The 23791-nt window shown below is 39.7% G+C and overlaps 1 protein-coding gene across 6 annotated transcripts in view; it reads right to left on the bottom strand.

Annotated features, from left to right (window-relative positions):
* Positions 1-2260: 2260 nt before the first annotated feature.
* Positions 2261-23791, bottom strand: part of slc12a7b (solute carrier family 12 member 7b) — a 66592-nt gene continuing 45061 nt past the window's right edge. For 3 of the 6 annotated variants that reach the window (XM_017433941.3, XM_017433943.3, XM_017433946.2), the window contains exons 4-26: positions 23280-23426; positions 19813-19867; positions 19569-19699; positions 18481-18722; positions 18183-18394; positions 16582-16749; positions 16377-16475; positions 16115-16172; positions 15291-15465; positions 15085-15203; positions 14851-14949; positions 14546-14665; positions 14263-14367; positions 13268-13436; positions 12572-12767; positions 10879-11048; positions 10561-10692; positions 10252-10359; positions 9878-9994; positions 7691-7860; positions 6028-6042; positions 5424-5557; positions 2261-4008 (exon numbers count right to left, since the gene is read on the bottom strand). In XM_017433941.3, coding sequence (XP_017289430.1) covers positions 3917-4008; positions 5424-5557; positions 6028-6042; positions 7691-7860; positions 9878-9994; positions 10252-10359; positions 10561-10692; positions 10879-11048; positions 12572-12767; positions 13268-13436; positions 14263-14367; positions 14546-14665; positions 14851-14949; positions 15085-15203; positions 15291-15465; positions 16115-16172; positions 16377-16475; positions 16582-16749; positions 18183-18394; positions 18481-18722; positions 19569-19699; positions 19813-19867; positions 23280-23426 — 3033 coding nt within the window. In that variant the 3' untranslated portion in view covers positions 2261-3916. The remainder of the gene's footprint in view (positions 4009-5423; positions 5558-6027; positions 6043-7690; positions 7861-9877; positions 9995-10251; positions 10360-10560; positions 10693-10878; positions 11049-12571; positions 12768-13267; positions 13437-14262; positions 14368-14545; positions 14666-14850; positions 14950-15084; positions 15204-15290; positions 15466-16114; positions 16173-16376; positions 16476-16581; positions 16750-18182; positions 18395-18480; positions 18723-19568; positions 19700-19812; positions 19868-23279; positions 23427-23791) is intronic. The other 3 variants (XM_017433942.3, XM_017433944.3, XM_017433945.3) reach the window with 3 other exon arrangements.

Here is a 23791-nt window from a genome sequence, read left to right as displayed (position 1 = left end):
AAAGTGAAGAGGATATTGTTAAATTGATTTTGAAAAATATAAACCCCCAACTAGCCAGCCAACTGCAGAGCAGCGTTACCTCTGTGGATGAACTTGTTTGCCGAGGTCAACAACTGGAGAAGGACTGGAAAAATCAACTACAATATGAACAGAGGAAAACAATTCAAGAACCTTCTGCATGTAGGACATCTGTATTAACAAGCATCACAGATACTGATGGCTTCCTGTTCACAGCGGAGGGCTGACGAAAACAAAAATAATCCTTTAAACTCATCAAGACCACAAACTTCTAAAAATTCATTAACTCAAGGTCAAGCAACATTTCCCTCAGATTCCCCAGGAGCCACTGCTTCTGTGAGATCTTCCCCGTCCCCTGCTGAAACTTTTCTGTCCTGTCAGTTAGGGATCCATTAAATACTGGTCATTGGAAAAGAACGGCCATGCAGGATACAGGATTCTACTCTGATAAATGAGAATATATGGTCAGGAGTAAGTAGTCCACTTAATGTTCTTAAAGCATGGACCAGCAGATGGACAAGGACTTACTCTTACTATACAATCTGAAATAGTGTCATTCTACCTGCAAACAGCCTCGTTCTCCCTGCCGTAGTCAGACTTGACTTCATTATCTTTTCCGGCTTACAGTTTGATAGTTACTGGTTTAAAACTGACGGTATCCCTTTATAAGTGCAGAGAGTTTACTCACCCACATATTGCTGTTTTTCTGCTCTGCCTCCATTGCATTTAACCTCTCTTCCTCCCTGTCAGGATCCTTTTCAAATAAACATAAGGAATGCACATCTGGATGATGTGAGGAAAAAATGACCATTACAACAACTACAAAAAGTCATTTTACAGATACTGAGCTAAAATCTTGTGTGCAGTGGCTGGACATCATCCCCAACATCCCCATGGTGTTTATACTTGCATAAAACTGTTTGAACAGATGAACGTTCCACCTTCAGGTACATGGAATCTGTTCCCAATGATGATGTCTGACAGTGATGCACCCATACAAGCTTCAAACTGAGGACTGCATTTTCCTGCTTCAAAGCTTGCTGTGGTGTGGAAGAAGACACGTGTCCACTGACGTCCACGCAGCCACTCCTTTGGTCCTGAGCGAATCACGTAACTGGTTCGAACCAGCTCGTACTGCTTCATCGCACAAGATGCTTAGTGGTTACACCAGCACACCCTCTGCATCTTTAAAAGGGATTTACTCCAACTGGACTTCGTACATTTACAGATTTAACTGACCAATCAATCAATCTTTACAAACATTTACATTCAAATATTTAAAAATTCAATTCACACAAACACCAGTTAGTCATCACACAGTTAACACAATGCTTTGCTATCCCCTATTTTGCCACTTGATGCCACTGAAATAAACTTTGAATGAATTAATCCATTTCCAATACAATTAATAAAGTGGCCCAATCCGGGTTTATTGCACGATTTGCACATCACTAAGATGAATCAGTGTTGTGGATATCTTTGCAGACTTCTTTAGATTTCTTCATGCCTCACAACGAAGCAGTGTGTTTGAGGTCCAATGCACCCACGGGTGTGCCTCCAATTAACCCAGATGTTGTCAGACAGTCTATCAAAAGCTTCCCAAACCATGACATCATCTGGATGTTGTTTAAAAGCACAGCAATCCTAAAAATTATATTTCTCATTAATCAGGCATTTATTCATTAATAATTTCAAATATCAGTATTAATGTTTTAATGTTAATGTCCTGTTTTATCTTTGGTAGCTAAAGATGACCCGTCACATCAGCTCACCGATGACAGGAAAGGTTCAGTCTGATTTAATGTGAGACAGGAAGAAGTAGTTAGTGCAGGTAAACATCTGGTTTAACCTGTATGTCATGAATTTTAATCCACTTCTCAGAAAGTAATTACTGAACATACATCTACAAGTAATTGACTTTTAGGGTCACCACAATTTAAGATGGCTACCCCAGATGGCCAATACAAAATATAACATAGCAACCAGACACGGAGTTAAAATGTGCAGTGGTAGTAGCTGAGAATCATTTTCAACACTTACTCTGAGTGCTAACACATCTCATGATGTCATCGAGGTTTGACCGAATTATAAGCTCAGTGTGAAGGTGGCGGGTCGTGTGTGATCCTTCCTGAATACTAGGCCTTTAATATTAAATTAAATAGTCAGTTTTGTGGTTTAAGTCAGTTTTTCATCACTCTGTTATATAAATCTTTTGCACAGCAATGTCTTCTCAATTCATGAATCAAGTTAAAAACAACAAGACCCTTCTTTATTGATTCATTTGTTACAACTTTTAAATGTTTTCAATCCAAACAATCAGGGTTTTAATGTTAATCTCCTGTTTTATCTTTGGTAGCTAAAAATGTCAAATAAACAGTCACATCAAACTTCATGTAGCCACAGAATTGTTCCATTAGTTTTTATCTATTAATATTCTTGAACATTTTCAGCCCAGGCATGTCTGGACCATGATGCTGGTTCTCCAGTTGGGAGGAAAAAACAAAAATAAACAAAAACTCAGTAACTTCTGTCGTCGTCACACAGAACCTCCTGCTCCCTTTGTTACACTCACACTGAAAATAACAGAAGATACACAGAAAACAACAGTAACAGACACATTTCAGGTCATATTTTCCCTCATAAAGTTGCAGGACAATATGAAAACACTGTACGACTATTCAGGACAAGAAACTGTGGAGGTACACATAAAGAGGGGGCATCCTTTGACCTTTGTCTTTCCAACATCCCGACCCCGACCCCGAGCCCCTGCTGCTCACAGCGAGCTGAAACGCCAAAAACACTTTTCTCATTTAAATATGAGCAGCTCCATCAGTAAATAAAAAAGTACAATTAAATGAAACGTTTGCAAAGATTAAATCTCACTAAAATCAATATGGCTTTGCGATGAGATGCAATAATCATACTTCCACAGTTTCTTTGTGGTCATTTTGGCACTTTTTTCTCCTACATATCAATTCATCTACGCAGTCTAGGACTGAACGGCAAACATTTTAGCTGAGTAAAATATAATAAAAACACTAATAAAAAAGCAGTTGCTCTTTGCATTCTTCTAGGTTTTTGGAAGAATTTAGTGGTGCTGACAAACAAAGAGTCCCTGCTGGAAACAAGTGCTGAAAGACTGATTGTGCAAAGTTTACAGTGCTGTAACAGTATGGGAAAAATGACACCAATTTACACGTGTCCAATTGTGCTTTTACATAAAGTGTTATTGCCAGCTGTAGTAAAAGTTTTATATGCAAACCTTCAAGCCACTCTATTTAAATACTACATTAATGTATGCTGTCAAACAGCCCTTGGGTTAAAAAGACAAACCTTCAGACACAATAAACACATATTTGTTGTTAGTTCTGGCTATTGTTCCTAATAAATAAGCATGTTCCTGGCTGCTCCTTTAGGATTCAAACACATGAAGAACATTTCCTAATCTGTATGTTAAAGCAGCTTCCAAACCACTTCAGTCCAACAATTGTTTAAAAACATTATTTTATCTAAACAGAAGTGTTGGTTGCAAAAAGTGCCCAAAACTAAACCCCCCCTTTTGCTTTCAAGCTCTAAAACCAATCCACTCTGTAGGCATGTGCAGGTTTCTGTCAGGTCCAGAGCCAAATGCACCAACAAACAAGCAAAACTACACGTTTCAAATCAAGACATTCACTTTTTCTTTGCTGAACTGAACAACATCAACACTGGAAGGAAAGCAAACAAAGATGGAGGAGTTTTTAGGTATAAAGTGTCTCAGTCTTCCTGTGGCCTACGTGAACACACTGTGCTCAGGCTGTCAGACCACCCTTCAGTCACAGGTGGACCCCGACCATTCATCAAAAATGGTATCCATGGCAACATGCCCACGTGTGCAATAATGGACATGGAGAGTTTTTTAGGAGTAGATTGTGATGACTTCTCGGCCACCGCCCCGCACCAGGAGGACTCGGTTGAGACCCTCGAGGAGAACCTCCAGGAACTCCATGTCTGAGTTGGCAGCAGTCAAGGTGCAGAACACACACATCAGAACATCAGAACATCAGAACCAGCCATGCTGTCAGAGCAGCACACATTCATTGTGGAAGATGGAAAATACCCCAGTACAACCCTCAACCTTACAATAAAGAGGAGGTCTTGCTTGGTGCCAAATTGCTCAGGAGATGAGAAATTTATGTAAAGTAAATGGGGAATGGTCCACACATACATTTAACTTCTCCAGGTTCTGCAAACTTTCTCACTCACCCATTCACAAACCCACTCATAAAGTGTTCATCAGTTATACAATTTACACTATATGCAGCACGTTTTGTTGCATCTCATTCATATGCTGATAAGTATTTCAGTAGGGGGCTCTTTGGACTTACAATCATTGTTTTCATCTCGGTATAAGAGTTAAGGCTAAATGTGCTATTGATGGTCATTTTTAAAGTTGATTACATTTTTTGTAGATCTTTGAATTTTACAACTTGTGTAGGGGTCACACTGATGCAGAGTGGCAGAAGAAATGATGCCTCTCTTAGTCAGATCAGAAGTGGTAGAACTCTGCCACCTGCTGATGTATGCTGGTACCTGTGCTGTGTTGGGCCAGAACATGCAGGATCTTGGCCACGTGTATGTAACATGACAGAACAAGACCCGTTGTTCTGGTCCTTTGATCTTATGTAGAAATCAGGTTTGGACCTTTACAGCAACCACAGTGATGCACGGCCTTCATCCAGGTTTGTGTTAGTGTGTAAAAGCATGTCTGTGTTCATGCTGAGGCTGCTGAATGTATCAGCCCAAACGTTTCCTCAACACCTGGAGCAGCCTCGGCACCACTGGATACAGGTCCATCTATGCTCTGCACAGATACATTTGCATAGTAACACCGATGCTGTTTGGCTAAAACAACAGATACAGTGTCATGCAAAGTGTAGAGGTTTAATATTAGCTAATGTAGGGTTTATTCAGAAAGAGCTGTTTGATAAGTCTGAAAACGATAAAGGACAAGCACTCATCTGGCTAGGTAGCCATTAGCCTAGGCTGGACCAAGCCTTTTGCTGCTAGCAGTGTGACCTCAGTCAGAGCATGGATTATGGAGATCAACTACTAACTATTGCTAAGTATTAAACAGAACATCACTTCAAAGTTGATTGGACTAATCAGGATTGAAGTTAAAACTGTGATGGAAAAACATGTTTAGGTTTGGATCTCTTTTTGTATGCCAGAGTTACTAAAGATTATTATTTATCCAAGTTCAAGGTTGAGACCATTTGCTAAATGCTCCTGAGCTGATAGATCCTGTGTGAAGATGGATGATAGATTAGAAGGTGAGTAGATGGAGACAAAGGATCTTTAGCGGTCCTGGTAAAGCTGCAGGAGCCCTCAGCTGATACAGATCTATTGTAGCTGCTTTAGGATACAGTTTTCATCTCCTCCTTTATTTTTTGGTGGTCCGGGCATGTTGAGCAGAACCAGATGAGCTCCCTGGGACTTGTTGACCACCACCTCGTTCAGCTTCACAGCTGTGTGCATGCGGCGCACATTTGACTGGTTCCTGGTTTGACAACACAGTTACAGTGAAGAAAACAACAGTTGGCTGCAGAATAAGGCAACGCTGAAATGAAGCTTATTGCATGATAGCCCACAAAACAAGAAAAAAGGCTCAGTTAGGGTACTTTCAAATAAAAAGGCAGCATTCAAAGACTCAAACCTGCTGTCTGAACTCGATTTGCAATACTGTTTGCATGCTGCAGTCTTAAAATTTCACAATAACTACCAGTTTCAGAATAAACTATAGCCTTACTCTTTCAATGTTGCCCATTTATTTTCACAATTAGGCCACAATGAGATCCAGAAAAAATATATATATTATTGTGCTGAAAATGAAAACAGGTATGCTTTAATACAAAAGGCAGAAATCTTGTTGATGTAAGCTGGATGATGCAGTCCATGCAGACAAACACAGAAGCAGAGGAGCTGGAGGACAGTGAGAGAAGCTACAGGCAACAAAAAGAAGCAACTTACAGACTCTCCCACTCTCTATAAGAAGGAAAATGGGACAGAACAACAAAAACAGGCTTAGATGCTTCTTGGCCATTTCTGCAGCTTTCTCCACAACACTGCATGCTTCCAACTGTCACCAACCACGTGTCGAGATACCCAAAAGTCCCAAGAGTAAATGTGACAATGTGACATGGAGCTGTTTGATGTGTGTGCTGAGGTTTGACAGAAACGTACCCGTTTCCCCTTTTCTTGTGGGATTTCCCACTGAACAAACTTTATACTGAGATAAACTGTATGAGGGACGTCCTGAGCCAATCTGAAGCATTAGACTGGGTCCTGACTGACATCAGACTGCTGCTCACCTGCTGGCTGTGGTTTTACAGCAGCTGTACCGTAAAACGGCTGCCATTAAATGTAAAGGAACATATTACAAAATACAAACATGCTGTCCAGATCTGTCTTGTGGCAGTAAAGCAACATTCAGTATCACTAATTTAATTAGACACTTGGCTGAGTTCACCCAGTTAACTCCTCAAACTAACAGAGTTACAGATGTGGAAAAGTCCAAGCAGTGTGGAAACTGTACGGTGTGTGAACTGCAGGTCTGTGCCATAACAAGCTAAGTATTGTAGTGAGACTTGGTATCTATTGGTCATTAATTAATTATAAATGACTCTGCTTGGTATTTGGTAAAAAAAGTCTTTATTGAGACATCCCGAGATTTTAAGAATGGATTTATTTTCTGGACAGTGTGGAATGAGAAGGTATTAATGTACAAAAATGGGCACGTGGTTTAGCCATGCACTAAAACGGCTGAAGGTTTACAAACATGCACACACGCCGTGCGTGCAGTCATCTGTTCAGGCTAAAGCTTCACACATTGTGGCACTGGCACCATCACTTAGGGCTTTATGAAATCTGCATGAGAGCTTTTTACCCCAAACTCCATTTCTTTCCATTTATTTATTTCTTTTTTCTAAATTCATGTTTTATGATTTTTTCACCTAAGAAGTGTTAAATCATTTTTCTTATCAACAATATGATATGAAAATATTCTTGATTATTGTCAATAAAACTACAGCAGAAAGTGCTCGAGTTCAACAGAAAATCCAATGTTTTATTAACCTTAAATGACTAAAAATGGACCTAAAATCGTTGAAGATGTTCACAGCTCTGACTGATGAGCTGCTTGAACAGGGTGGTAAGTGCGTCTCACACAGGGTGCAGCTGTTTCAGCTGATTGAGCACATTCAGCTACAGTCTTTGATGAACTGGCTAACCCTGGCTTACTTCCTCCCGGCTTTTAATATCGTCACATGTCCCAGTTAATCTTGCTTTCTTACATACATCACTCTGGATAAAGCATTTGTCATGTTTCTGCTGCCAAAACAATAAGATCCTGTGTCAGACGCAGGAAAAAAGAAAAACAAAGAAGTTGTTTTCCTGAATCCTTTACACCCTTGAAATAATGTTCTGCTCTAAAGTTTGCGTTGGTGTTTTACAGTGGATCTTATTTCTTTTGTCAAATGTTGTAATTCTGTCTGCTTTTTTCTGCAGTACAGTTCCAGCTGTACGGAGCTTCCTGTAGCAAATGTTTGTCACATGAAACAACACCATGTCACACCAACATATAAACTGCACGTGAACTCTTTGGATGTAGACAGCTTCAGACAGACATACTCACGGTCTCATGTTGAAGAGGTCGCGGACTGCCACATTGGCCTCACGGATGCGGTTGCGCTCTGTGAGCAGCTTGTCCTTGGTCCAGGTCATGTGCACCTGCTCCGGCCCTGTGTCAGCCTTGTCATTTACGGCGGCATGAGAAGCTGTGTTCCTGTCATGGATGAGCTGGGCCTAAACCACAATGAGTAAACAACAAGGGGCGTTACTTGGCTATCAGTAAAGAAAAGTTACAAATGAAGCTCCACCAAAAGAATGGAATAAAAACTAAAGAAACATGCTGATTTTTAACATTATCCAGAGTGATGTATGTAAAGCAAATGTCTGCATGTGTCAGAGCAGACTGTGCAGACTGAGTAGGTGATGATCAGAAATATCATGTGCTTGACAGAAGGAAGTGTGATGACCACAGGAGAACAGGGCAGACAGTCTCCTGAGGACATTCTGACCAACATCCTGTCCAGATTCTTTTCATGATGAGCACAAAGTATGTGTAAAAACAGCTAGAACATGTTTACAGGCTGTTACAAAGAGCTGTGAGATATAGTACTGGATAATAAAAGCTGCCAAGAACCAAAACACAGTTGAGTGATAGAGATGACAAAGATGTGTGTCATACCACCTCTGTTAAACATGGCCTGATATGAACACACATCTTTGTGTTTCTGCTCCATAACTGTCACACCTTACTGATTTTAAATGTGCTTTCATTTGTTTCTGTGTGGTAGCTTGTCTGATAAAACATTTGTCCATCTCTAAAAATGCTGCTGAACACTGATGACTCGAGTTAGAAATATGACAGCTGATGCCAAAACTGTACAGATAGGGTGATCCTTGACTGAAGTCAAATAAAGTAAGATAAAGAAAGACAGAGATAAATGACAGTATTGTCATGAAGCACACCTGGATCAAATTTGCCAAAAAATGGGAACAAATGAATAAAGTGGAGCTAAAACAGAACCACAGAGTCCTGAGGACCTTTCTTGTTTCTATGACAACACTGTCCACCCTTTCACTCACAGTGTTGAGGGAGGTGGGATACAGGGGATGGTTGGGGTTCTGGGAGACCAGCAGTTCCAGGATGCAATGGGCTGGTGTTCACAAAGCAACATTTATGACATGATGACATGCACAGGAAGTAGCTTGACTGTTGGGCCAATCTGGACTCAGGCTATGAATGCTCCTGGTAACTGGCTCACAGTCAGTTTCTCCTGGTGCTTCATGAGGTGTAAGACCTGCTTTAGGCCTGATAGCTGCTCCAGAGAGACATGATAACATGTCTTACATGGACAAGGACAAAGACAGGCTAAGAAGGTTAGAAGGCTCAGTGGATTACTTTGAGAACCTCTTTCCTCACTTTGAAGGGAGCATAAAAGAAAACCTTCTGGATTTTGTTTTCCTAAGATACAAACAAATTAGGTTTGTTCAGCAAATGAAAAGTGTGATCATTTGGACAATTTCTGGAGCCAGTTGTTCATAAAAACAGCTGGATTTTGACCAGCATGGATGAACTCTGGTTAGATGTTTCATATCACAGCAACAGTTACAAAGATAGGATTAATATTTGGATAATGTACAACATTTTACAACCAGTACTTTAATAAAATAACACTTTTAAATCCAACAGACTCTACCTCTGTATTTATCCTTAGTGTATTGTAAAGGTGGGGTGGTAAAATCTCTCAGACATGAAAGATTTTTATTTATTTTTACATATTAAACATCTATTTTGTTCATGTTTTTCTCTGCTGCCTCCTTAAAAGAGTCAGCAGAGTAGTTGCTGTGTGTCCTTGTTGAGTTAACATAGCTTCCAATGGTAGAAACAGGTTTCAGTGAAGCTGTTTGTTTTTACATCTTTTCCCCACTGAGCCCTGAAGGATACATTTCTGTGGGTTGAAGTTATTATAACATGACTGTCTTTAGTAATTAGATTTGTGTATAATAAGATAATCATGTTACACCCCTAGTGTACTGTATAAACAATAACAATTGTCTACAGAAGGATGACTTCATGCTTGAACACTGTTCTCCTTCACATCTACTTTTAACATTTATAAATATGATTTAAATTATTATTCCTGAGTCCAGATTTGAAAGGTGATCTCAATGATGAAGCCAAAGATGGAGCTTTGTGAAGACAGCCTCTGTCTATCTAACAGTGAGGGGCCAGTGGGTTGATAAAATCAACTACCTCATCCTCCTGGTTGTCCTCCATCGATGACGACTGCCGGCTGAGGTTCGAGCTCTCGGCAGCGTCCTGGTTCTTCCTCCGGATTGAGCTACGCGACTCATCAGTGATACTCTGAATCTGAGCGGCGTGGCCCCGACAGGCAGTGGTGGGTGAACAAGGAAAAGGGGCCAGTTGTCATTTAGCTGAGAGTTTGACCTTGTATTAGGCTGTATATACGTTGGGACGTGGTGATATGTCTGCCTTCCACTTCTCAGTTTGCATGGATAAATGCACTTTCAAAGGCATTCAGGAGCAATAAATACCATCTTGGCTCACACTGTCCACGTGGCCTTTTAGAGAGAAAACTGTGACTATAAGGAACAGGAGCACTTTACCTCTCTCTCTCTCTCAGTCCTGGAGAGGTGCATCTGTTTCAGCATTTGGGACCTCTGCTCCATCACCAGAGTCTTCTCATAAGTGAAGGCTGAGATGTCATTATCATGCTAAAGGGCAGGAAACACACATGGTAACAGACAACGTTTGTAAATCTAATAATCGGAACAGAAATAATGTGTTGGTTTAATTTGTCCTGCAGGTATTTCTGCTTCCCATTTCCACCCATTTGTTACTGTAACTGTCCCACGTGTTTGTGTCAAAAGGACAGCACTGATAGAATAAAGCTTTTTTACTGTTAACATGATTACCATCTCTACCACTTCCACCTCAGCGTTCAGTCGCAGATGATAAAGGAACATCTGGAGATCTTTCTTCATTTGAATGCTATTGTCATCCATCTGGGCGACAGTGAAGATGCGCATCTTACATTTTCTCCACACCTGCAGGAGGGAAATGAATAAACAGATGAATGAACTAGAGATAAAGAAGATTTGAGAGATTAGGCACAATCGAAGGAATGAAATAATTCTGGGTGTGCATATGAAGAAACAGAGTAAAAAAAGCAACAGGATTTTGGTTCTTAAAGAGGTTTTAAGAATAAAAACAGTCCAAATCCATCAGCGTACCTTGTGCTGTCGCAGCAGGAAGGGCAGCAGCATCAACATGCCTCCATCATGAACCACCCACCACACATCAATGGTGCCCTCTCCTAGGCGGTCCTGGTTGGTAGGAAAACTGTCCACATTTTTAGCCACAAGTAAGGCCTGATGGGCTGCTGTGGTCTCACGGATTGTCTCTGGATGGACAGAGCTGACAATAGTTTCTACACATTTACCATGGGAAATTCTACATTTTCTCAGGTTCTAATTCTGCTATTTTTCTGTTGACTTTTTAAAACCATTTATGACATCAAATAGTGTAAATTTACAGCAAATGTTTCTACATTGATCTATGTAACTTAATACCAGGGTTAAAGTCTTCAATACAAAATAATTCTATTTTGATAAAACTGTTTTCCTTATGACTGAAAAGTTGCATTCTGTATATGTGCTGTCAATAATCCAGACATGCATGCAAAATGCTCCTACTAGAAGTAACTTGGGGTTGTATCCAAAGATCAGAGTATAGAGGGGCAGAACTGAAATGTAAAGACGGGTTCACTATTAACTTAATAAGGAAGTTGTTACAGGCCCATCTGGGGACCTGCATTGCAAACTAGCTACAGCTATAAATGTTACAGTGTTCAGTATTTGTTTAAAACTTGTCCCCACTCAAATAAACAATAAATAAAGAAATAAATGTGCTTTCTTCATCTTTATTACTGGAATGCAATTTGATTTATAGACAAGATTATAAACTGATTTTTTATTTGGAGTGATGTATTTGTACTGAACCTTCATGGTAGGAACAACTTGGAAGAGTGCAGGGATTAGATGAAACATGTTAGTCTCAGCCTATCACCTCTCTCATTCTGAGGTGTGCACTCATGTTGTTTTACTTTCTGCCAACTGTAGAAGAAAAAATAAAACTATCTATGCCCCCTTCACACATGAAGAGCAGGGAGGGTGTGCTCGTGTGCACGTACAACCAGTGCCCAGGTTCAGACCAAAATCATAAAAATATCCCAGAAATAGATAGTTAGCAACATAAATCTGTCAGAGAAAAGCCCTGGCATTGCATTTACAATGTAAAGGTTTGTTTGTTTTTGTAAGGTAAGTTATTAGCAGCCATCTACTTCGACCCCAGCCGGTCGAAGCAGATGGCTGCTCCTCCTGAGCCTGGTTCTGGTTCTGGTTCTGCTGGAGGTTTCTTCCTGGTAAAAGGGAGTTTTTCCTTTCCACTGCTGTCAATGTGCTGCTCAGGATGGGAGACTGAGACACAGTGACGATTCAGACAGATAACTTTTACTAATTGGCTTTTTATAATGTATGTGCATGTCTCTGTACAGTGCCCTGAGACGTTTGTTGTGACTTGGAGCTATATAAATAAACTGAATTGAATTATATCTACCTTAGATATACAATTGGTGTGATTTTTGTTTGTTTATTCTAGATTTTCATGTTTTAGAAAATGCACTGCAGAATATTTTGGAAACAAAAATGTTCTTCTCTCCTCAGATTCCACACTTTTTAAGACTCTGCAGGAACCCTGTTATTAAATATATTTCAGAGATGATTAGTTGGGTTGACATAATGTTAACAGTTCCAGATAAACTCAGAACACTTTAACAAGAATCTAAACTACATTTTAGTCTTACCATATAAACTGGCAACAGCACACAATATATATTCATCCATGCACACATGGACCATTCTGTACCTATGAAGTTTCTCCATGACTGCGGGTCATTGGACTGCCTCCATGTTCCAGGCCAGCTCATCAGGACGGTGTTGTGCTTCATCCCTCCCAACCCTGCAGACTGAATGAGGTGAGATACGCCATCTCTCAGGTTTGAAGACACCACAACATGACAGAACCCCTTGGTACGCTCGGCTGACATGACAGACTTGATGTTCTAAATGACAAAATATGAAAAAGAACAGAAGCAAAACAAAGGAGTTTTTATTCAGTAAAGCACATACCAACTGTGCATGAAACTAACCACAAACGAACAACAACAACAAACAAAACCTAAGGCAAACCTCGCATAAAGCTACTGGACAGTGACAAACAGGCATGTATATTTATAAAATGTAATTTCTTTCTGAATATATATATATATTTTGGTTTGAGGAAACAAACCACATCAGTTAGCTAATTTAGCCAGTAGGTGGGTAAATATACCTGTAAACTTCCTGATTGCTAATATACATGACAAACATTCTGAGCTTCTTGATCACTGAGAAAATAAACATGTAGATTATGAAATGCCAACAATGATCCATATGAGGTAAAAATCTAATTTTATGAACATATACAGTTCCAGGAGAAGGTTTGTCCACACCAGCTCATTCATTTAGAGTCTGAATGAGTGCCCTGACCTTTGCCCACCTGTGTCTGACACATTCAGTATACCTGCTCAGCCTTCTTGGCCTCTGCGTCCTTTGTGAGGTAGGTTCCCTCTAAAACATTCCCCACAATCGTCAGGCCTTTCCCGGCCTTCAGCTGGGTGGTGAAGGACAGCAGACGAGGGTGTTTGACTGCTTGATCCGAATCCAGGTTCAGAAGCACCAACAACTGAGGCCTGGATACAAAAAAGGGACAAAGATTTATTTGCTCTGTGGTTGAAAATAACAAGAGATGCTTTTATTTGACTTCTTTATTAGATCTAGGAAGGTAAGAAATGTATTAGTGCGAGCAAAAAAAACAAATAAAAATGTTGTAACTTGATGCTACAATCACTGAAATTACTTCCATTTAACAACACTTAAATTATATCATATCATTATAGTATCATCACATTATAGTATCCCATAATGATGAAGTAAGACAGTAAACAAACCTGATATATCACATTTACATTAATATTCAGATATTTTGCAGCAACAATTGACATTTAGCTCAGGAATCAGTCTCTGTTCTGATGAAACTAAGACTGAAATGACTTATTTCTAAATGTTATGGTATGGAGAAAACCAGGTGCTGCTAATCACCCTGCCAGCATGGTGGTGGCAGCATCATGCTGTAGGAATACTGTTCAGCAGCAGAGACTAGGAGACTGGTCAAATTACAAAGATACTGGAGTAAAAACTGTTCCACAGGGCTCAGGACCTCAGACTGGACCAAAGGTTCACCGTCCAATATGACACTGACCCAGAGGGCTTAGGGACAACTGTGAATATTCCACAGAGGCCCAAGCTAACATCTTCGAGGAGAGACTGGAAAATGGCTTCACCAGTTGTCCCCATCCAACCGGAGTAAGCTTAGTAGGGTTTGTAACAAAAACACTGCATGGTGTGCAAAGGTTTTTGCATCAAAACTAATAAAACAAAGTAGAACTGCGGCTAAAGGTGCTTCATTAAAAACTAAGTAAAGATCTAAATACACCTGTAAATGATGAAATTGTATACCTCCAGTTCTTTGTGTGAGGTGGAGCTTCCTCGAGGCGAATGAGAGCGTAGCGGGCTGCGTTAAGAGAGAGACCACGGATGCCATCACCCCACTCTTTCTCTGCCCTATTGAGGTCAACAGAAATGTTCTTTTAAAACAATGCTGGACAATTTCTACTGTTTAGTCAACTTTTGGTGGTTCTTGTGGGATTGTAAAAACAATTCTGCCAGCTTACATACACATTTTATGAATTCCTATGCTCACTTTTCTTCTACAGAATTTTGAAAGCAAGACAAGTCCTACCCTCTGTACTCGATATATTTGTAGATGCAGCCCGCAATCACCATGGCAACAATAGCATAATACCAGGAGGAAATGAACATAATGGCAAGACACAAGCTCATTCCCAGGAAGGACAGGGCCCTATTGAAGAAAGAGATCTTTTTAAAAAACAAAACAAAAACTCACATTCACATTCTGAACATGATTATGCATTTATACAACCACTTTTCTCTACATTCAGGGAAATATCTACATGAAATGGAAAAGGCTTACATCTTGAAACACAACAAACAACAGCACACCTGCTATGATGCTTTAACACCTACCAGTGGTAGTATTTGAAGCGGGGTCTCCAGTTGGGTGTTCTCAGCAGGGTCTGGACTGCGCAGGCCAAGTTCACAAACAAGTAGCACATGAGAAAAAACCTGTAGGGGGAGGAAGGTTGGCAACAACTCACCCATCTTTATAACTTTTAATACTCAAGGGATCACAGCTGATTACTGATGAGCTGCTTTCATATAAAAAGAGCCAGTATAAATACCATGCAAACAAATACTGACATGGAAAGAATTGGAGCTACAGAGTCCAAGGAGGCGATGAGGATGCCAATCTCACAGATCCCAGCAGTCAGCAGCAAAGCCCAAGTAGGTTCTCCATTTGCTTTCCCATGACCAAACACCTTTAAGCAGGTACATACAGTAAAGCACCAACACTGTCATACATTAGAATAAAGACGGCTTCCATCAGATTTGTATTTGCATCTAACCTGTAAAAAAGGGACAATGCCATCTCGTGCAATGGCCTGCAGCAGGCGAGGGGCGCCGGTCAAACTCTGCAGACCTGCCCCGCAGCAGGAGAAGAATGAGCCAATCACAATGACCCAGGGGGAGGGCCAGGACAGTGTGCCTATAACAAGGTTCCCTTTCACAGAATCCCCAAACCTGCGGCACAAAAACAACGATTCAACAACTGGAAGTCATAACAAAGCAATGTGAGACAAACTATGTTCAATCTCTGTAAAGCTTATGGACAAAAACTGTATTACAGTCTTCAAACTTTATAGGAAGAATCCAAGAACTACAACTCTGAATGACAAGACTTCATCGGAACTGAAGTGCTGCTGGAAAAAACAAGAACAACTAAATCATTCAATGGGAGCAGGCTGGCCCAGTGGTTGGGAGGTTATTCTTTGATCAGAGGGTCGGGGGTCCAATCCCCAGCATCTGCAGTGTGATGAAGTGTCCTTGACAAAGACACTATCTTCACTGCTCACCCAAATGGTTATCTGTGTGTGTGTGTGAAAACATAATGTATGCACTGTTTGAACATATAAAATATTTTTATACAAATCTTACAAATTCAATGTGAAAATACCCTGTTTGAGTAATTAAAGTTATTATTTATTCTCTTTAAAATGCATTAGATGTAAATGAATCTGAATACACAGGTTTTAGAGACTTAAAACTTTTTGTTCCGTACTCATCCACACCTGGGAAATACTAAAAGTCAAATTCCCTACTTTTCCAGGTTTTCCAGGCTCAGTAATAATTTTAGAACTATGCAGAATAAGTTTCTGTGTGAAACTCTCACTTGTCTCGAAGGAGGACTCCCTCAATACAGGCACCAAACAGAACCACACTGGAGATATCTGGGAAGGGCTGGTCAGGAAACACTTCAGACATGAAATGAATGTTAGATGTGATCATGGGTGGTCTATATGTGGCTTGCATAGTTTAACTTTTGTTTAATGTACAATTATGTATAACCTAGGGAAGATTAGCAGTAAAACAGTGTAAACAGTGCTGTAACATGATAAAGGATCTTCAAAGTGTTTTCTTTTATGTATGGATACAGATGAAAGTAGTAGTAGCAATAGCCAGAATGGTCCCAATAGGGATGGACTTCTGTGCATCTCTCAAGTCACCTGACCGGTTTGAACCAGCCATAATACCTGAAAGGCATCAAAAAAGAAAAGAATTAACAGAACACATTAAATGAAACCAAACTGTATTCAAATAATGTGTGAGTCGTTGTGTCTGTGTTAACTGTAGTCCCACCAGTGACAGAGGGAAAGTAGATGCCAACCAGCAGAGTGAAGAAGGTGGCGATATCATTGACGACATAGGGTCGGTACATGTCCTGGGAAGGGTCCGTTTCCCCAGAAGAGGACAGCTTCTTGTTTTCTACTAACATCCCAAGAGAGCCGTACTCTGACCACATGTTTTCTACAAAAAAGTAAAGAATGAAAGCAATGAAAACACTTACTACAGTATACAAAAGCAGAGGCAGGCTAATCATTAGGCAGTGGTAGACAGCTGCTTTGGGCCTCACACAACTACTGGTAGGTCCTCATAAATAACTAAGGAACTCTTTTTGTCTAACACAAGGCTACTGAACCAATCTGTAACAGAAAATACAAACATTTACATCCATAGATCAAATGAACTAAGATTTTATTACTCTTGAAACAAATAACTGGATCATTTTCTGAGATTAATTGCTATTGTAAAAACCTGTCAGTAAAACTTACAGCTGTAGATAAATATGTTGGTCCCCTTACAGAAAAAATGCTTCATTTCTCTTTAAAAGTGATTCAGGTAAATGTTTATTTGTATGTCCTTAGTATAACATAAAGCAACAAAAGAAATGTTCTGTATTTATTTTACAAGGATTTGCTAAAACAGATTTGTTACAAATCTTTGCAGTACAAGTGTTTGTTCCTACAAACCCAGTTGATCAGACAAATATTGGGGATGGTAGAAAAAGAGCAGAACCTGAAGAACCCCCCACACACACACACACACACACACACACACTCACACACACATGGTGCAGAATGTATACATTTAATGGACAGAGCCAACACTAGCCCTCATTTCTGCAGAGCAACTTGTTGGCCAGTGTTAGTCTACTTCTACATGAAAGCAGTTTGTGGGGATTACAACTACTGCCAGCAGATGGAACTGTTCTGTTCTTTTTAAATCCATAATGTGGGCAAAACTTTTCTGTTAGGACAGCTGAGAAATACGTAACAAGCAACCAGTTGTTTTTAAAAGTAGCACATTCAAGCAGTTTATTTTCCATTTTACCAAAACAAGCAAATTCTTAGTTATTGTGAAAGTGAGGACACTGTATCTTTTCAGAGGACTGAGATAATATCTGAATGTATAGACCTAATAAATGGAGCCGCTGCTCCCCCATTATTTGACTTAAAACACATTGACACTTCCAACAATAAGAGTGTTTGACTCATCTTAGTTACAAACTAAAAATGAATATTAATTTAACATTTTATAAGCGCCTGCTGAGGTTTGAGTTGGCTCAGTCTAATTCATCAGAATATTAGTAGCTGATAGTTTGCTTGTCAGACAGACAGCATTCATCTGTGGAGATGCAAAAGAAAGCAGTTTTTAATTAACACTATGCTACATCTTTTTTGACTACAAATCAGGCAGTCTAGAGTAACAATATTTATAACATATTCAGGCCTCCATGTCTGTATGAGAACTGTGGGTTAGAGACAAAACAATTCATGGACGAGTCAGCTGATTACACTGATTAATCACCAAAAAAACACATTATTCTGGGTAAAGGCTTCGAGAGATACATCCAGACATTACACACAACAAGGTTCACAGCGAAAACATGTGGCTCCTACCTGAAATGACTCCACTTGTCAGCCCGGGGATGCCCTGAATCAGAGTTGCATTATTGTTGATGAAATACTCGTCACAGGTGGCATTGAGCTCAGGGCCATCACAGAACAGCTTCCACATCTTGGTCGTGACTGTCTGGTTATCTATAACCTCCGTCTTCAGACACTTGTCAAAATTGTGGTTCTGCAGAGTGCGATTCCCCAACATGCAAACGCTGCGTGCACAAAGACAGACGTTTAAATGGCAAACCTTTATAAGTACTTCAAAATACTGCAGCACAAAGAAAGCAACTGGACTCACGGAAAATACGGTGGCTCAAAGATGGTCTTGATGACTCCAGCGTAAATGGCAAGAATGGAAAGAATCACACAAGCCAGGAAGACGAGTGCTAGTTTGTTCACATATTTGACTCCAACAAATACAACTATTGCCATGAGAATCAGGCAGCATGTGCCATAGATGCGCATGTTGTTCAGCAGGGCATCAACTTCATCCTCCTTTCGTTCTGCCACAAAGATGGCTGCTTTTGGCACAATGTAGGTCTAAATAGGCAGGAGGTAAGAAACAATAAAACATTACATTCACTATGACAAATAAAGCAGAACACTAGCCACTTCAATTCTGGTTAGCTTACATGCAACTCAAGCAAAAATACTCTTTGAATTTATTTGTAATTATCCAGATATTATTTGCATCATTGACAATACAAATAAAGTAAATACAATTTTTCATCTTAACAAATGCCAATTTTAGCAACTGCTTTATGATTTAGGATGGTTGCTGTTTAAAAATGTTTGGTTGGAACGAAGACTTGTGGTGAATTAGTTTACAAACCACAGGTCATTGGATGGAACAGAGGCTTACCTACCTGAAACCTGGGAAGAAAAATAAACAGCTCAGAGCATCCCGGAGTCTCTTTCTGCTATTAGTTTACTTTGAAAGTATTATAGAGTGAAAAATACGGTCCCAGGTGGTCACGGGTTGATCCATTAGACTGTGAAAATTAAGGAACATAAAAATGTCCATCTACTAGGACTAGTCTCTGTACTCAAAGCCTCTGATACATTAGAAGGTTTTTCATTTCAAATAAACTTTAATTCACCACAAGTCATAATATTAATATTTTAAGCAGAAACATGGAGCAGGAAATGGTCCTAAATCCTAAAGGGACAGCTGAGATTAGCACATGTTAAGTGCTGACACTTGTTCTACATTTCTTAGACCTGCAGGAGTAAAACAAAATTAGCATGAATCAGAACCAGTGGCCATCCCTAATTTAATCCACAAAGGTTCACAGCACTGTTGGATGTAACTCTACTAAACTAAATGTAAACAGAAACTAGGGTAGAAAAAAAGAAGTTATACAAGTGCAAACAGGTTTTCCTCACCAGTAGAATCTCAATAGTACCCAGGATGTACATAGAACCAGCAAATGTTGTCCCAAGGTAGAAACAGAGACCCACTGCTCCACCAAACTCTGGACCCAAAGATCTGGATATCATATAGTACGAGCCTCCAGCTGGACAGCAAAAACAGTGGGGATATTTTTATTTAAATTAGACATGAAAAAGTACTGTCTAATAAAAAGTGTCAGATAGATGAATAAGGAACATCTGACTGAAAGCACCCTACCTGGTACAACACCATTAGTAGCAATTGCACTCATGGATATGGCTGTCAGCATAGTCTGTGGAGAAATGAGAAGGACAGATCTTTAAAAAGGAACACCTTCATGGTTGGTATTAATAAAAATGCCTCCTATAGCCACTAAGTATGGTCAAATACATGTTTAATCAGCAAGGATTAGCAAAAACCTTCATGTCCACTGAAAACTTCTGTTTCAGTGAAATCCTTGGCTGGTTTATCTGGTTATTCTTTTAAATTGTTCTTCAGAGATTATGCTCTAAATCTTTTGGATTGGTTATGGATACAAGCTTTTCTGTGAAAACACTCATTGTGGTTGGTGATATGTACATCAGCCTGTTACCTAAGAGTTCATTCCGGATGAGGGGAAGGTCAGGACAAAGAAAGAAAAGATTAAAACACAAACAAAGGCAAAAAGAAAAAAAAAAAAAAATCTACCAAAACATAAAAGAGAAAGAAAGCAGAATAGGAACCATAAAGAGGAAACAGGAGTCAAGGGAAAGAGGAGGAGGAGGAAGAAACAAAGAACAAGGACAAAGATAAACCTTGTGCTCTTTACTGGACGTCCGGTTTAAAGAGACAGACATGTTGGACTAAAACTAATCAGCTCACAGTTTCCGCTGAAATCCTAAGCAGCTATACGGCAGCTTGGACTTTACCATAAACAAATGACAGAACTCTGTCCCCCCAAAAATCCTTATAATTCCTTGTGAATCACTCACTCATAAAGGACATGTTAGAAATGTGGTAATAATCTGATCTTCAAGCCTTCCAACTAACAAGAGTGGACCTCACAAGGATGTTGTTTTCCACCTGTAAGAAGAACTGTTGTTAACTAAAATCATGCTGCTGGGTTTAAGAAGGTCTGGAGGACAATCACTCCATATAATGTATTCCCAACATATGATGTATAGGCAGGTTAATGATGAAGAGCCATCAGAGTGAAGTCAGCTGTGGTCTTAGCAATGAAAGTGAACATTAATCTGTACGACTAAGCTTGGCTCTTACGTAACAAAGGATGTAAGAGAGCGTTAACCCTGCAAACGCACACATTAAGAGAATGGAGTTCCCATTTTGTAGTAATATCTGATAAAAATGTACAGCATCACAGTCACAGTTCAAAAGGTTACACTGGGAGGTTTTAGCTTAATCTGAAAGAATAATTACATTTAAGTTAGGGAGTTTCAATGGCACTCTTGGTTGCTGTGAGACAAACTTGTCATGTTTCCCAATAGAGAATTTCAATGCAAGTTAAGTGTGTCATCGAGATTATACTCAGTGTTTCAGGTCTGTACTTTCCATGATTAATCTGGAATAATCCATTGTCAGCTGTGGGAGAGACAAATATAGTCATTGTGTGGGGGTGCATGTCACTATGTTTCTGACATTCTGCAGATGGACAGATTAGATGTCAAGCTGGGGACAATTAGAATCACAAGGACTGGATGTATGGGAAATGGGAATTCACACTCCCATCTCTGTGTTCATGACAAGTGCATACACTGAAAAAATCCTGGACATTTCTGCACAAATGACACTTATCTAATTTTATCTCCATTGGCTCCCTGGTAAATTCAAATTAGAATTTAAAATCTTACTTCCAGCATGCAAAGTCCCCAAAAACCAAGCTCCATCTTATATGAAGAATCTTATTCTTCTATATTTTCCTAACAGAGCACGTTGCTCTCAGGCCACTAGAGTTTCTAAACGTAGAACAGGAGGCAGAGTTTTTCGTTATCTCTTCCAGTTTCTGTCTGTGAGGCTGACACCCTGTCTACTAAATGCTGTAGTTAACTCAGAAAACCCAATCAACCTTATCTTTTAGTTATGCTATAACAAGCTGAAGACATACTGACCACATTTCCTCACTCTGCTGCTGTTTTTACTCTCTGTGCTCTCCAAGTTTACACATGCAATTACTGCTGTTATTACCCTGGGGTTTGCTCTACACCTGGACCTTGTGTGTCTGTGTCTCTTTCCTGTCCTCTCAAACCCCAGCCAATCAAGGCAGATGTCCACTAATCCTGAGCCTGGTTCTGCTTGATTTCTCCTTTTATTAAAGGAGTTTTTCCTTTCCACTGTCACCAACAGGCTGCTCAGGATGGGAGATTGTGAAGAGCTGAAGATTTAACGTCATCTGCTGGCTTCTTTCGATGGACAACGTTTTACTAAATGGTATTTCATAATATACTGACTGTAATTGTATTGTATTTGGAATGAATTGACATAATTAGATTTGAATCTGGATCCATTTTGAACGATTTTGCCGATTGGAGCACTGAACGAAAAGGAAGCATTTATGTCACTACAGCAGTTAAAAGAGAAGTTTAAATTGTCAAATAAAGATTTCCTTGGCTATCTCCAACTTTGCGACTTCATAGGAACTAATCAGAAAGGAAGTTGGAAGTTACCATCCATGCCTCCCGTTGAGGAAATGTGTCATGCCAGTCAACCATTATGTAAAATCATTTCAAAGGTGTATACAGCACTCATGTCAACTTTAACTAGAACTGGGATGGATAGTTCCAGAATCAAATGGGAAAAAGATTTGGGAATATCTGTTGAGAGGCAATTATGGAATAATTTGTGCAGAGAAGGTCTCACCGCTACTCTAAATTCCCAATTTAGACTGGTTCAGTTCAATTTTTTACATCAGTTATATGTTACCCCACAGAAATTACATAAATATAACTCCAATATATCCCCTCTTTGTTTTAGATGCGGAATGAAGGAACGTTCCTCCATGCCACCTGGCATTGCTTCAAACTGCAGGGCTTCTGGGAGGGAGTCTGCGAAACATTATCAGACATTCATGGCATCACGATACCAACGGCCCCTCAGATTTGTTTATTGGGGAACTTTAGGAACTCCAATTTAAAGACAAATTATGATAAAAAACTTACAGAAGTCCTTTTGGCAATTGCTAAGAAATGTATTACAACAAAATGGAAATCAGACGCCCCCTTTCCAGTTAAAATGTGGATGTGCGAGATCAATGGCTGTGTGACTCTAGAAAAAATAACCTACTGGATGCAGAATAGAAGTAAGACGTTTTATAAAATTTGGCAGCCATTTTTAAGGTATATGCACATTGGATTGACTGATCATCCCGTAATCGAGCTGGACTCGATAGTACTTATGGGCCAATCTGTTACCGTCTGTCTCTCAACCTATTTCTGACTCATATACATTTCTATTTCATCCTTATTGGTTACCCTCGTCCCACACCTTACCCACCCCCATCCAGTCCTTATTATTATTTGGTTGTTGTGTTATATTATTGTAAATGTATTTTACTTTAAGTACGTCTCATTGTTTGAATTGTGCATTATTGTGAATCAATCTTGTCCTGTCAGTTAATACTTCTGATGTTATTACGAAACAAAATCCAAAATAAAGTATTAAGAAAAGAAGACTCAGAACAGATGTGGCAGTCCTAATGATGAAGTACTTACACATGAACAGCATAAGCCCACAATAACCAGGGACTCCAAGATGCCGGCAGTGCCAACAATCCATGTAAGGCGCAGAAACAGGATGACCCCCAGAATATTCTGGAGGCAAGGGAGGTAGACACCCATGAAGGTCCCCATCTGAGGGCTCTGCGGAGAGGGGAAGGTGGTGGGAGTTATATGAAAGGGAAAAGATGTAGTGTGCTTGTGTTGTACAGGACAGGAAGGGCATTTAGAAACCACTGGAAATAAAGTAAACAAATCCAGATAGGCCTGAAAAAGGTCAAAAACAAGATAATCAAACTGTTAAATGTAAAAGAAATAAACACACTGTATTGCACTGTTTTTGTACATTCAGACTGGTGAAAAATGTGCAATAAAAAGTACACTAGTGCATCAAACTGCAACAAATAATTGTATAAATGTAGTATTCTTTGCTGTTCATTTTCAGATAGTGTTAGATAAATGAGCTTGCAGTTTTTAAATTAATAGCTTTGCATTATTTAAAGGAATGC

This window comes from Kryptolebias marmoratus, linkage group LG21 (assembly GCF_001649575.2).
Source record: "Kryptolebias marmoratus isolate JLee-2015 linkage group LG21, ASM164957v2, whole genome shotgun sequence".
Lineage (NCBI taxonomy): Eukaryota > Metazoa > Chordata > Actinopteri > Cyprinodontiformes > Rivulidae > Kryptolebias > Kryptolebias marmoratus.
Note: the sequence above shows the minus strand (reverse complement) of the source record. Positions and strands in the feature narration are given on the sequence as shown.